At 45.4% G+C, this 14,136-nt stretch overlaps 1 protein-coding gene across 1 annotated transcript in view; it reads left to right on the top strand.

Moving 5' to 3' along the window:
• Positions 1–6,063: 6,063 nt before the first annotated feature.
• Positions 6,064–14,136, top strand: part of UBAC1 (UBA domain containing 1) — a 41,168-nt gene continuing 33,095 nt past the window's right edge. The window contains exon 1 of the mRNA XM_040324190.1: positions 6,064–6,303. Within this exon, the coding sequence (XP_040180124.1) occupies positions 6,166–6,303 (138 nt within the window). The 5' untranslated portion in view covers positions 6,064–6,165. The remainder of the gene's footprint in view (positions 6,304–14,136) is intronic.

The raw sequence follows: 14,136 nt of genomic DNA, 5'->3' as shown, positions 1-14,136 counted from the left end.
CAGGGGTACAGAATGAGTACAGGGGGTACTGGATGGGGTACAGCATAAGATGCAGGGGTACAGAATGAGTACAGGGGGTACTGGATGGGGTACAGCATAAGATGCAGGGGTACAGAATGAGTACAGGGGGTACTGGATGGGGTACAGCATAAGATGCAGGGGTACAGAATGAGTACAGGGGGTACTGGATGGGGTACAGCATAAGATGCAGGGGTACAGAATGAGTACAGGGGGTACTGGATGGGGTACAGCATAAGATGCAGGGGTACAGAATGAGTACAGGGGGTACTGGATGGGGTACAGCATAAGATGCAGGGGTACAGAATGAGTACAGGGGGTAAAACATGGACAGACTTGGAGAAGGAAACTATAAAATAAAATGACAGCCCAGCATTTTGGGCAGGAAGACAGGACGTGGTATTTGTGTAAAGTGGCCTTGCCCCCGGGCAAACACATTACCATAGCCCATGTAAAGTATTAGCTGGAGAGATGTTACATTTCACTATCCTGCTTATTTGGAAAGTCACTGATTGTCACTTTGGACTGAAAATGTCATTTCATGAGATGTCCTATGTGGTGTCAGTCCATAAAAGATGTGATTGTTATGTGGGTGTACATTCCTCCTTCCATGGAGGTCATTGTATATTCCCCCTTACACGGGTGGTTGGTGTACATGCTCCTATTACATTGGTATCAGTGTAGAAATCTCTCTTTATATTGATGGACTGAGGGCTCTTGAATGGAGTACTAAGGCAGGGCACTGTGATATTTCCAGGAAACTATATACAGCAGTGCACCCTGCTGGCTCCTCCCACCAGCCATAATATGCTTGCATTGCATAGAAGAGCACAGAGACCAAGTGATGATATCACTTGGTCTAAAATATGGTATGTAATGAAAATAAAAAAAGATCCTCCTGATCCTCTTCTCTACCGGCAAACCTCACTACCACACGATCCAATGGTGGAATGCCCTACCGCTCGGCTTCGGCGGGCGTGCTGGACAGGTAAGTGTTAATTTATTAAAAATCAGCAGCTGCTTTATTTGTAGCTGCTGGCTTTAAAAAAAATAAAATTTGCAGGTGAACCCCCGCTTTAAAAAAGAAAAACTGAAATATCACATGGTCCTAAGTATTCAGACCCTTTGCTGTGACACTCATATTTACCTCAGGTGCTGTCCATTTCTTCTGATCATCCTTGAGATGGCGCTACGCCTTCATTTGAGTCCAGCTGTGTTTGATTATACTGATTGGACTTGATTAGGAAAGCCACACACCTGTCTATATAAGACCTTACAGCTCACAGTGCATGTCAGAGCAAATGAGAATCATGAGATTAAAGGAACTGCCTGATGGTGAGAAATAAGATTCTCTGGTCTTATGAGACAAAGATAGAACTTCTTGGCCTTAATTCTAAGCGGTATGTGTGGAGAAAACCAGGCACTGCTCATCACCTGTCCAATACAGTCCCAACAGTGAAGCATGGTGGTGGCAGCATCATGCTGTGGGGGTGTTTTTCAGCTGCAGGGACAGGACGACTGGTTGCAATCGAGGGAAAGATGAATGCGGCCAAGTACAGGGATTTTTTTGGACGAAAACCTTCTCCAGAGTGCTCAGGACCTCAGACTGGGCCGAAGGTTTACCTTCCAACAAGACAATGACCCTTAGCACACAGCTAAAATAACGAAGGAGTGACTTCACAACAACTCTGTGACTGTTCTTGAATGGCCCAGCCAGAGCCCTGACTTAAACCCAATTGAGCATCTCTGGAGAGACCTAAGCTGTCCACCAACGTTTACCATCCAACCTGACAGAACTGGAGAGGATCTGCAAGGAGGAATGGCAGAGGATCCCCAAATCTAGGTGCGAAAAACTTGTTGCATCTTTCTCAAAAAGACTCATGTATTAGATCAAAAGGGTGCTTCTACTAAATACTGAGCAAAGGGTCTGAAAGACCGTGTGATATTTCAGTTTTTCTGTTTTAATAAATCTGCAAAAATGTCACAAATTCTGTGTTTTTCTGTCAATATGGGGTGCGGTGTGTACATTAATGAGGAAAAAAATGAACTTAAATGATTTTAGCAAATGGCTGCAATATAACAAAGAGTGGCAAATTTAAGGGGGTCCGAATACTTTCCGTACCCACTGTAAGTAAATCTTCTTTCTCCTCTCCCTTAGACCAAAACAAGCAATTAACGTGATTATAAATGATCATCTTGTAAAACAACCCAATTGGTTTAAAATAGAAATGAAAGGCAAAACATAGATATATAAAAAAAAAACATCATAGGTAACATTTTTCCCTTTTTTATACGTGATCACATTCCCTCTTTTCTCAGCTGCAAAAGAGATGGGGGAGGAGAAGCAGCAGCACACTGGGCTTCCCGGTGAATGACTGTGCAGTGGGGCGTGTCAGAACAAGTCTGATCCTTGGAGGAGAGTACACTGAGCGTCCCAGCATAGCTAGAGAATTGACCACACTGTGCTCTCCTGCTTAGTGTGGTCAGTTTTTAATAGGAAAGCTGGGGGGACTAGCAGGAACATCAGGGATTTCACATAAAGGAAGCAATACAAAGAGAGTAAGACACATTCTCATACAAGTACATGGTACAGCAGGCACATATCGGGAATATGAAGTGTTGGGGTAATAAACGCTTTAACCTGTTCAGTGTGGGCACAGCCTCACTGCAAGGTAATATTTCTATTTGCCTGGAGTTCAGCTTTAGGCAGGCTTAAAGCTGAGCTCCACCAATTAGGGAAGCTCAGCTTGTTCGCACCCTTCCACTGCCACAATTGGCCCTTTTTGTGGGGTAGGGGGGAGCTTTCTGGGAGACACACAGGTCCCAGAAGACAGTGGGATCATTCAGAAAGTGCAGCGTGACTTCCACATTCCTGATTCTCTTGGTGAAGATGCCGGTGATCTTATAACAGTGGTCTCAAAGTACCGGCCCGCGGGCCATTTGCGGCCCGCGGACCAGTTATAAATGGCCCGCAGGCAGGGTGGAAGTGGGGGGAGCAAAAAAAAAAAAAGTTTTTTTTTTGTTTTTGTGAGCAGGCGCCATCTGGTGGTGAGCCGTTGGTATTACAAGTTATTACCACCAGATGTGAGCTGGCGTCATCTGGTGGTGGCCGTTGGTATTACAAGTTAAGCATTACAAGTTAAACAGCAATAATGTCATTTTACACTATTTTCACTGCCATCTTCTTCCCTCTAATTAGAACCCCCAAACATTATATATATTTTTTATCCTAACACCCTAGAGAATAAAATGGAGATCGTTGCAATACTTTCTGTTACGCCGTATTTGTGCAGCGGTCTTACAAGCGCACTTTTTGGGAAAAAATTACACTTTTTTAAATTAAAAAATAAGACAACAGTAAAGTTATCCCCTTTTTTTTAATATTATGAAAGATAATGTTACGCCGAGTAAATTCATACCCAACATGTCACGCTTCAAAATTGCGTCCGCTTGTGGAATGCCGACAAACTTTTTTACCCTTTAAAATCTTCATAGGCGACGATTAAAAAAAACTACAGGTTGCATGTTTTAAGTTACAGAGGAGGTCTAGTTCTAGAATTATTGCTCTCGCTCTACCAATCGCGGCGATACCTCACATGTGTGGTTTGAACACCGTTTACATATGCGGGCGCTGCTCGCGTATGTGTTCGCTTCTGCGCGCAAGCTCGTCGGGACGGGGTGCGTTTTCTGGCTCCTAACTTTTTTAGCTGGCTCCTAGATTCCAAGCAAATTTGTCAAACCCTGACTTACACCAGTGCTGGTGGTAATAATGCGCTCGCTGACACCAGTGCTGGGGGTTAATAATGTGTTCGCTGACACCAGTACTGTTGTTTTTGAAGTTTGAAAGTTTGCATGCGGCCCCCCCCATGGGATATGGAAACTTGTCTTGTGGCCCTCAGGTAATTTGAGTTTGAGACCCCTGTCTTATAACGTAAGTGTCCTTACATTAAAAGTCAGCAGCTACTGTATTTGTAGCTGCTGAGTGCTAACTTAAAAAAAAAAATTACAGGCTGGAAACCCCCTTTAACTTTAGCTTCCAGGGCACTGTGCATTGGCAACTCATTGACAGTAAATAGGCTGTCAACACATTTTCTATAAAGAATGATGCCATACACAGAGCATATGAATCTGTTGAATATAGTTCTACTACACCCCCTCCTCTCCACCTCATCCTATCAGTGAAGGCCTTGTAGTGGAAAAAATAAAAGGCATTCTGCACATGGTAGTAGTGCCAAGAAAAGCAACCCCCTCAGTGTGCAGAGGAGAAGCCACTCAGTTCAACTACTACAGTAGTTGTCAGCTTGCCCAGCAGTCCCTCAGGTATGAGATACTGAAATATGTATACTTGCACTCAGGACTGGGACAGGGGGAGGGCAGGAGGTGCGGCAGCTGCCCCTGGTGTAGTGAACTCATGTGAAGAAGGAGGGCACTGTATTGTCCTGAAATGAATGTGCCCGGGACAGACCTGCAAAATGCGGGACTGTCCCAGGCAATCCGGGACACATGGTCACCCTAGTCTAATATGGATTTGGAAGGGATCTGGGTTTGGTATGGATTTGGGGAGGGACTTCACATGTTTTTTTTTTTTTTTATAAATTTGGCATGAGGTTTCATCCATTCCAGAGCCAAGGGAATTGTTGCAATTGGTCAAAGTACAAGTCACACTCATGTCAAGTCGGATCAAAATTGGATCCTGTTCATTAAAGTCTCATGGAAGTCGGATCCGAAGTTGCAGGGTAAAGTTGGATCGGAAGTCGTGTGAAGATGGCCTTAGTCTGAACAATGGCCTGGATTCAAGAAGCAATTGCGCCTGTGTAACCATAAGTTACACAGCGCAATTGCTTACTTGCCCCGGCGTAACGAATGCTCCTGATTCAGGAACCTCGTTACGCCGACTGCAGCCTAAGATATGCGCGGCATAAAGCTCTTATGCCCGCATATCTTAGGCTGCATTCTTGCGATGGCCGCTAGTTGGCGTTCCCGTTGTGCTCAGCGTATAGTATGCAAATTGCATACTAACGCCGATTCACAACGTTGCGCGAGCCCTGCGTACGCAGTTTCCGTACGGCGGATTTCGCGAAAGGCTGCCCCTGCTATTAGCAGGCACAGCCAATGTTATGTATACCCGTCGTTCCCGCGTCGCGAAATTTGAAATTTACGTACTTTGCGTAAGTGATTCGTGAATGGCGCTGGACGCCATTCACGTTCACTTTGAAGCAAATGACGTCCTTGCGACGTCATTTGCCGCAATGCACTTCAGGAAAGTTTCCCGACGGAGCATGCGCTCTACGATCGGCACGGGAACGCGCCTAATTTAAATGATTCCCGCCCCCTACGGGATCCCTACGGGATCATTTAAATTGCGCGCTTACGCCGGCAAAATTGCCGGCGCGCCCGCGCAATTTACGGAGCTTCTGCTCCGTGAATCGAGGGCAGCGCAAAAAAATTGCGGGGGCGCAGGGCAAAAACGTTGCCCTGCGCCTCCGTAAAAAAAGCGCAATTGTTACTGAATCTGGGCCAATGTTTATAAACAATGTGTTCAGGTATCCATGTTTGACCAGCAGTTGTTGGAATAGCTGGTTTTGACAGCAGTGACTTGCTGGAGAATGTGAGTGATGGGGGGAGAAGGAGGGAAGTATTATTCATGCCCTGTGTACATACATAAAGATATTTGGGGGGTCACACCTAGTTAGGGAAAATAATTGAGCCCCCAGTCAGTGAATGACACTTCTTTACATTATCATGTAGCTAAATACTTCTATAAATGTTTTGTTGCTTTTTTTGTTATTAAATACTGTACCATTCAAGCTTAACCCTCTCCATTCGACTGACAGATTCATCTGAGATTGTCTTTACTGGTCTACAACACATTATCCATTACATTATACTGCTCTCCCTCGCCATCTACTGGCTGCTCTCGTTCAATACCTGCTGCAGGGCTACGCTATATAACACGGGCGTTGTGCTGCTCTTTTCCGCCACCTGGCGGCGGCTGCGTATATCGCATTCTTATGGCTCTTCTTTCTCGCCGTCTGCTGGTGGCTCCTAGGCTGCTGTATTTCCCGGCATGCCCCGGGCGGGGTTCCGGTGACAGAGGAGAGGGGGATCCTGTGACAGGCTGCTGTTCCCCTGTCCTTGGGCCGCTCCATGTTCGTGCAGGAGGAGAAGATCTTCCCCGGCCGGGTGATCAGACTCCATGTCTGCACCATGGAGGGGGCCGAGTGGCTGGAGGAGGTGACCGAGGAGCTGACCCTGGAGAGGCTGAAGGAGCAATGCCTGAGACATGTATGTAACATGGGGGAGGGACGTGTATGTAACATGGGGGAGGGGGGGGACTGAGATGTGTATGCGACATGGGGGAGGGGGGGACTGAGACATGTATGTGACATGGGGGAGGGGGGGACTGAGACATGTATGTGACATGGGGGAGGGGGGGGGGGACTGAGACATGTATGTGACATGGGGGAGGGGGGGGACTGAGACGTGTATGTGACATGGGGGAGGGGGGACTGAGGCGTGTATGTGACATGGGGGAGGGGGGGACTGAGACGTGTATGTGACATGGGGGAGGGGGGACTGAGGCGTGTATGTGACATGGGGGAGGGGGGGGGACTGAGACATGTATGTGACATGGGGGAGGGGGGACTGAGACGTGTATGTGACATGGGGGAGGGGGGGACTGAGACGTGTATGTGACATGGGGGAAGGGGGGGGACTGAGACGTGTATGTAACATGGGGGAAGGGGGGGACTGAGACGTGTATGTAACATGGGGGAAGGGGGGACTGAGACGTGTATGTGACATGGGGGAAGGGGGGACTGAGACGTGTATGTGACATGAGGGAAGGGGGGACTGAGACGTGTATGTGACATGAGGGAAGGGGGGACTGAGACGTGTATGTGACATGAGGGAGGGGGGGACTGAGACGTGTATGTGACATGAGGGAAGGGGGGACTGAGACGTGTATGTGACATGAGGGAGGGGGGGACTGAGACGTGTATGTGACATGAGGGAAGGGGGGACTGAGACGTGTATGTGACATGAGGGAAGGGGGGACTGAGACGTGTATGTGACATGAGGGAAGGGGGGACTGAGACGTGTATGTGACATGAGGGAAGGGGGGACTGAGACGTGTATGTGACATGAGGGAAGGGGGGACTGAGACGTGTATGTGACATGAGGGAAGGGGGGACTGAGACGTGTATGTGACATGAGGGAAGGGGGGACTGAGACGTGTATGTGACATGAGGGAGGGGGGGACTGAGATGTGACATGAGGGAGACTGAGACGTGTATGTGACATGAGGGAGGGGGGGACTGAGACGTGTATGTGACATGAGGGAGGGGGGGACTGAGACGTGTATGTGACATGAGGGAGGGGGGGACTGAGACGTGTATGTGACATGAGGGAGGGGGGGACTGAGACGTGTATGTGACATGAGGGAGGGGGGACTGAGACGTGTATGTGACATGAGGGGGGGGGGACTGAGACATGTATGTGACATGAGGGGGGGGGGACTGAGACATGTATGTGACATGGGGGGGGGACTGAGACATGTATGTGACATGGAGGGGGGACTGAGACATGTATGTGACATGGGGGGGGGGGACTGAGACATGTATACAACCGGCCCTTTTGAGGACAATCATAATGCTGATTATCGTAGATAGAGATTAGTAGGATTGTAGCTTATCGTATATAGAGACTAGTAGGATTGTAGCTTATCGTATATAGAGACTAGTAGGATTGTAGATTATCGTATATAGAGACTGGTAGGATTGTAGATTATCGTATATAGAGACTGGTAGGATTGTAGATTATCGTATATAGAGACTAGTAGGATTGTAGATTATCGTATATAGAGACTAGTAGGATTGTAGATTATCGTATATAGAGACTGGTAGGATTGTAGATTATCGTATATAGAGACTGGTAGGATTGTAGATTATCGTATATAGAGACTGGTAGGATTGTAGATTATCGTATATAGAGACTGGTAGGATTGTAGATTATCGTATATAGAGACTGGTAGGATTGTAGATTATCGTATATAGAGACTGGTAGGATTGTAGATTATCGTATATAGAGACTGGTAGGATTGTAGATTATCGTATATAGAGACTGGTAGGATTGTAGATTATCGTATATAGAGACTGGTAGGATTGTAGATTATCGTATATAGAGACTGGTAGGATTGTAGATTATCGTATATAGAGACTGGTAGGATTGTAGATTATCGTATATAGAGACTGGTAGGATTGTAGATTATCGTATATAGAGACTGGTAGGATTGTAGATTATCGTATATAGAGACTGGTAGGATTGTAGATTATCGTATATAGAGACTGGTAGGATTGTAGATTATCGTATATAGAGACTATTAGGATTGTAGATTATTGTATATAGAGACTGGTAGGATTGTAGATTATCGTATATAGAGACTAGTAGGATTGTAGATTATCATATATAGAGACTGGTAGGATTGTAGATTATCGTATATAGAGACTGGTAGGATTGTAGATTATCGTATATAGAGACTGGTAGGATTGTAGATTATCGTATATAGAGACTGGTAGGATTGTAGATTATCGTATATAGAGACTGGTAGGATTGTAGATTATCGTATATAGAGACTGGTAGGATTGTAGATTATCGTATATAGAGACTGGTAGGATTGTAGATTATCGTATATAGAGACTGGTAGGATTGTAGATTATCGTATATAGAGACTGGTAGGATTGTAGATTATCGTATATAGAGACTATTAGGATTGTAGATTATCGTATATAGAGACTGGTAGGATTGTAGATTATCGTATATAGAGACTGGTAGGATTGTAGATTATCGTATATAGAGACTGGTAGGATTGTAGATTATCGTATATAGAGACTGGTAGGATTGTAGATTATCGTATATAGAGACTGGTAGGATTGTAGATTATCGTATATAGAGACTGGTAGGATTGTAGATTATCGTATATAGAGACTGGTAGGATTGTAGATTATCGTATATAGAGACTGGTAGGATTGTAGATTATCGTATATAGAGACTGGTAGGATTGTAGATTATCGTATATAGAGACTGGTAGGATTGTAGATTATCGTATATAGAGACTGGTAGGATTGTAGATTATCGTATATAGAGACTGGTAGGATTGTAGATTATCGTATATAGAGACTGGTAGGATTGTAGATTATCGTATATAGAGACTGGTAGGATTGTAGATTATCGTATATAGAGACTGGTAGGATTGTAGATTATCGTATATAGAGACTGGTAGGATTGTAGATTATCGTATATAGAGACTGGTAGGATTGTAGATTATCGTATATAGAGACTGGTAGGATTGTAGATTATCGTATATAGAGACTGGTAGGATTGTAGATTATCGTATATAGAGACTGGTAGGATTGTAGATTATCGTATATAGAGACTGGTAGGATTGTAGATTATCGTATATAGAGACTGGTAGGATTGTAGATTATCGTATAAAGAGACTGGTAGGATTGTAGATTATCGTATATAGAGACTGGTAGGATTGTAGATTATCGTATATAGAGACTATTAGGATTGTAGATTATTGTATATAGAGACTATTAGGATTGTAGATTATTGTATATAGAGACTGGTAGGATTGTAGATTATCGTATATAGAGACTATTAGGATTGTAGATTATTGTATATAGAGACTGGTAGGATTGTAGATTATCGTATATAGAGACTAGTAGGATTGTAGATGGAGATTGGTAGAATTCTGGATTATTGTAGCCAGATTAGAAGGATTTGTTGCTTGCTTATACAATCTGGTCCTCTGCAAGATGTCCTCCTTTGTTGTGTAAGAGGTGGATGTGACCCGCTGACATTTGCGGGAAGGTTGTTTCCTTTAGGTGGGGTCATTGGAGGTTTTATCTGGGTAGAATATATGGACTTCTGTTAGGCTGGGTTCACACTACGGTTTTCCCGTCCGTCAGCCGCATACGATTTATATGGAAAACCGTATGCGGCTGAAACGGACGGGAACGTATGGAACCGCACACATGTGCGTTTTCCATTAACATTAATGTTAAAGGAAAACGTATGCGTTTGCCATACTGTCTTAAAAACGACCGCAAAACCGTGGTTGAACACGGTTTTGCGGACGTTTAAAAAACGTTTTGCCAGCAAATCGTACGCACCCGGATGCATCTGAGTGCATACGATTTGCAATGCATTCTCTATCTATACGTTTTCCCGTCCGGGCCCGTACGTTTTCAATACTGAAATCGTATGCGGCTGACGGACGGGAAAACCGTAGTGTGAACCCAGCCTTACAGTACATCTAAAGGCAAAACTTTTACGTATTCCTTAGGGGATGGTCAGCCTAGTCCGTGTACATGAGCCATTAGGGAGATTCACTCTTTGTCCTGTTTACCATTATCATTGAAAGTAAAAGAAAATCACAAATTTTGAGTTGTCCCCATAAAAGTAATGGTAAATCTTCCAATGGGGACACTAGTTCTGATGGCCTAGGGGCCCCCAATAGATTTCCTTAATTTTCAGGGATTTCCTCTCACTTCCTGTTGGGTTATGGGATAGAAGGTGAAGGGAAATCTCTGCAATAGGACAGTGGGGGAAAAAAAACTGACGGGTTATATCTCTCCCTTACTTTATCCAAAATGGGGGAAAATAAAGTTTTGCCTATAGCTCTACTTTAATATCGAAGAAGGAAGAACTGCTTTTATTTTTGTACTTCTGGGATATATCGCGGGAATCCATTTGGACCACTGGAGCAAACGTATGTGGAACGTTGGCCAACGACACTAAATCCAACTTCAGGTTTTTCATTCTTTTGAGCAAATTACGGGAAGAAAGGTCAAATCCAATTTCACATTTGCACTAATTTATAAAAATTTACCTTTAGGATGAAAGTATTCTGTTTTTGAGACTGAGTTTATTTCCCGATGCAGCAGCAGAACTCTTAGGCCCCATACACACGAGAGGATTTATCCGCGGATACGGTCCAGCGGACCGTATCCGCGGATAAATCCTCTCGAGGATTTGCGCGGATTTCCATGCGATGGAGTGTACTCACCATCGAATCGAAATCCGCGCCAAAATCCTCTGGCGATGACGTGTCGCGCCGTCGCCACGATTATGACGCGGCGACGTGCGCGACGCTGTCATATAAGGAATTCCACGCATGCGTCGAATCATTACGACGCATTCGGGGGATCCCTTCGGACGGATGGATCCGGTGAGTCTGTACAGACCAGCGGATCCATCCGTTGGGATGGATTCCAGCGGATAGATTTGATAGCATGTCATCAACTATTTATCCGCTGGAAATCCATCCCAGGGGATAAATATCCGCGGAAACAGATCCGCTGGAGTGTACACACCATAGGATCTATCCGCTGAAACCCATTCGCTGGGATTTTTCAGCGGATGGATTCTATCGTGTGTATGGGGCCTTAGTCTCATCTGGTTACTGGCATGGCTAATGTTCATGTAATTAGTTTCAGTGATGGGGATTTGGCATTGTTGCGCCATTCTTACCATGGAAGAATCGCAAACCTGTATTGCTTTCCATAGATTGGCTTGGAAGGTCTGCTCTGGTTCATGCACACAGCAGCTAAAAAAAAAGCTGCTTTTACTTTTCTGCCTTGGCTTAAAAAAAGCTTGTGCTTTTTTGTGCTCTTTTGCACGTTTTTATTGAGCTTCTTCAAGCTCTTTGAGCTTTTTTCTCAAATCGCCTTTCAGGACAACCTTGGAGAGAGCGCAGCTCCGCCTCTTCTGTAGGAAACACCCACAGGCTTTAAATCCCTCCTCTTCCACCATGGCTTCAGTTATTGTGTTTCCTCCGCCATGGTGGAAGCATCAGGTTGGAGCCAGGGAGCTGCGTTCTCTCCAAGGCTGGAGACAGGCTTTTCCCTCATTGTTTTACCTTTTTTGTAAGGTGGTGACTGAACCATCCCAGCTCCTCCGCTGTACCTTTAAGGGGGGATGCTCCGGAGTCCTCTGGTCTCGCCTGCTCACGGGAGCTTTAGGATCCATAGGGGACGCTGCGTCTGGTGCCCGGAGTCCGCAGGTTTTGACCCCGGTGGTCGGGCAGGTACCGTTTCTTTTAAAAAACATCTCCTGCATGTCGGTTCCGGGTCCCGGTCTGGCGGGTGACGTCACGCCGGCGACGCGGCGTTTCCTGTGGAGGCGTGGCGCTCGTGGCTCCTGGCGCCTGGAACGCAGGGACTGGAGGGCGGGTTCTCTGACCGGCGCTTCCGTTTCCGGCTCCTATTGATGACGCGGAGCCCGGGAAATTCAAAAGCCCAGCGTTTTCCTCTACAGCTGTCTCTCTGCAATGGAGGAAAGAGTTACAGCGATGGCGGATGCAGGCGCCGTCAGCACCGGTCAGGCCCAGGTAAGAGGGGTACAATGGTGCCTTTATTCTTATCCTTATGGGCTTACTATTGTGTTTGGTTGTTTTCCTCCTTATGGGAGCCTGCTCTGCTCTGATGGAAGCCTATGCTGGGCCATCTAGCAGAAACTCTGGTGGTTGCTATGTTCTATCTTTCTTCTTAAAGGGGACATTTTTTTTTTTTTCCACTCTGGTGGTGGTATTAGCACAGTGGTGGTTTCCCTTGCTTAGCTAATAGAGCTTTGATTTAAGTCAGTTTAATTTCTCGTTTCAGGAGAAAACTGCTAGTAAATCTAAACCAGCAAATCCACCAAGCCAAAGGAAATGTCCTTCCTGTAAAAACCCTTTGAGAGACTCTTGGCAGAAAGCCATGTGTAGATCATGTATTAAAGACCTAGTTGAAGAGGAATCTTCTCAACAAATTAAAGAATTATTTTCATCTGTCAAGGAACTCTCGGACTCACTTAGTTCAGTGAAATCCATGCTAGTACAGAGTGCGGTCCATACTGAGCCCCAGCAACCACCAGCAAGCCCAAGAGCTTCCACCTCCAGGCCGGTAGTGGTGGACTCTGGGGATGAGGGGACAAGTACTCTTCCCTCACTTGTAGACTCTGAGGAAGAGGAAGAAGAGGATGCAGGCAGAACCTCTAAATATAAATTATCCCTGGAGGATGTGGATGAACTTTTAGGTGCAATCTACACTACCCTTGACATTCAGGAGGAAAGAGTACAACTATCAGTCCATGATAAAATGTACCAGGGTATGGATGACTCCAAACATAGAGTTTTTCCTGTTCATAAAGTGTTATCTGACACAGTTAAGAAAGAATGGAAAGACCCGGAAAAAGTTCCCTTCCTTCCTAAATCTCTTAAGAGAAGATTTCCCTTTGAAAACAAAGAAACTGAGGTTTGGAATAAGAAACCCAGAGTGGATGCTGCCTTTTCGCAGGTTTCTAGAAGGACAGATCTGGCCTTTGAAGACATGGGGGTCTTGAAAGATGCGATGGACAAAAGAGCAGATGCTCTCCTTAAAAAAGCTTGGGACTCCGCATCCGCCAGCCTTAAACCAGCCATGGCTTCCACGGTGGTAGCAAGAAACCTGGAATGCTGGGTAGAGAAACTGAAGGGCCACATTGAAGCAGGCACCCATAGGAAAGACCTTTTAGACTCCTTTCCTCTAATCCTTAATGCAATTAAATACATGGCTGATGCATCAGCCGAATCAATTAAAATGGCAGCCAGATCCTCAGCACTTGTCAATTCAGCTAGGCGTGCAGTCTGGCTAAAAACGTGGTCAGGGGATACAGCCTCAAAGATTAAACTTTGTGGCATCCCTTTTTCAGGGGATTTTCTTTTTGGGCCAGACCTGGAAACAGTCTTAGATAGAACGGCCGATAAAAAGAAGGCTTTCCCAGCCAAGAAGAAACAGACGTTTAAAAAGAATTTTCGTGCTGTTCAACAACCCTACAAAAATAGAGAAGATGTCAACAAAAAACGTTGGATTCCTCAAAAGGGTAGGGGAAGAGGTGGGGTTCTCTTCAGATCTCCTCCAGATCAAAACCCTAAAGACAAATGACGTAACTACTCCAGTAGGGGGAAGACTGTCATCCTTTCTCCCTCAGTGGAGTCAAATATCCACAAGTCCTTTCGTGAAGAACATCATTTCACAAGGTTACAAACTGGAATTCTCGGAATGTCCGCCAAGCAGGTTTTACATTACAGCCCTT

The sequence above is a fragment of the Rana temporaria genome, chromosome 9 (assembly GCF_905171775.1).
Source record: "Rana temporaria chromosome 9, aRanTem1.1, whole genome shotgun sequence".
NCBI lineage: Eukaryota > Metazoa > Chordata > Amphibia > Anura > Ranidae > Rana > Rana temporaria.
Note: the sequence above shows the minus strand (reverse complement) of the source record. Positions and strands in the feature narration are given on the sequence as shown.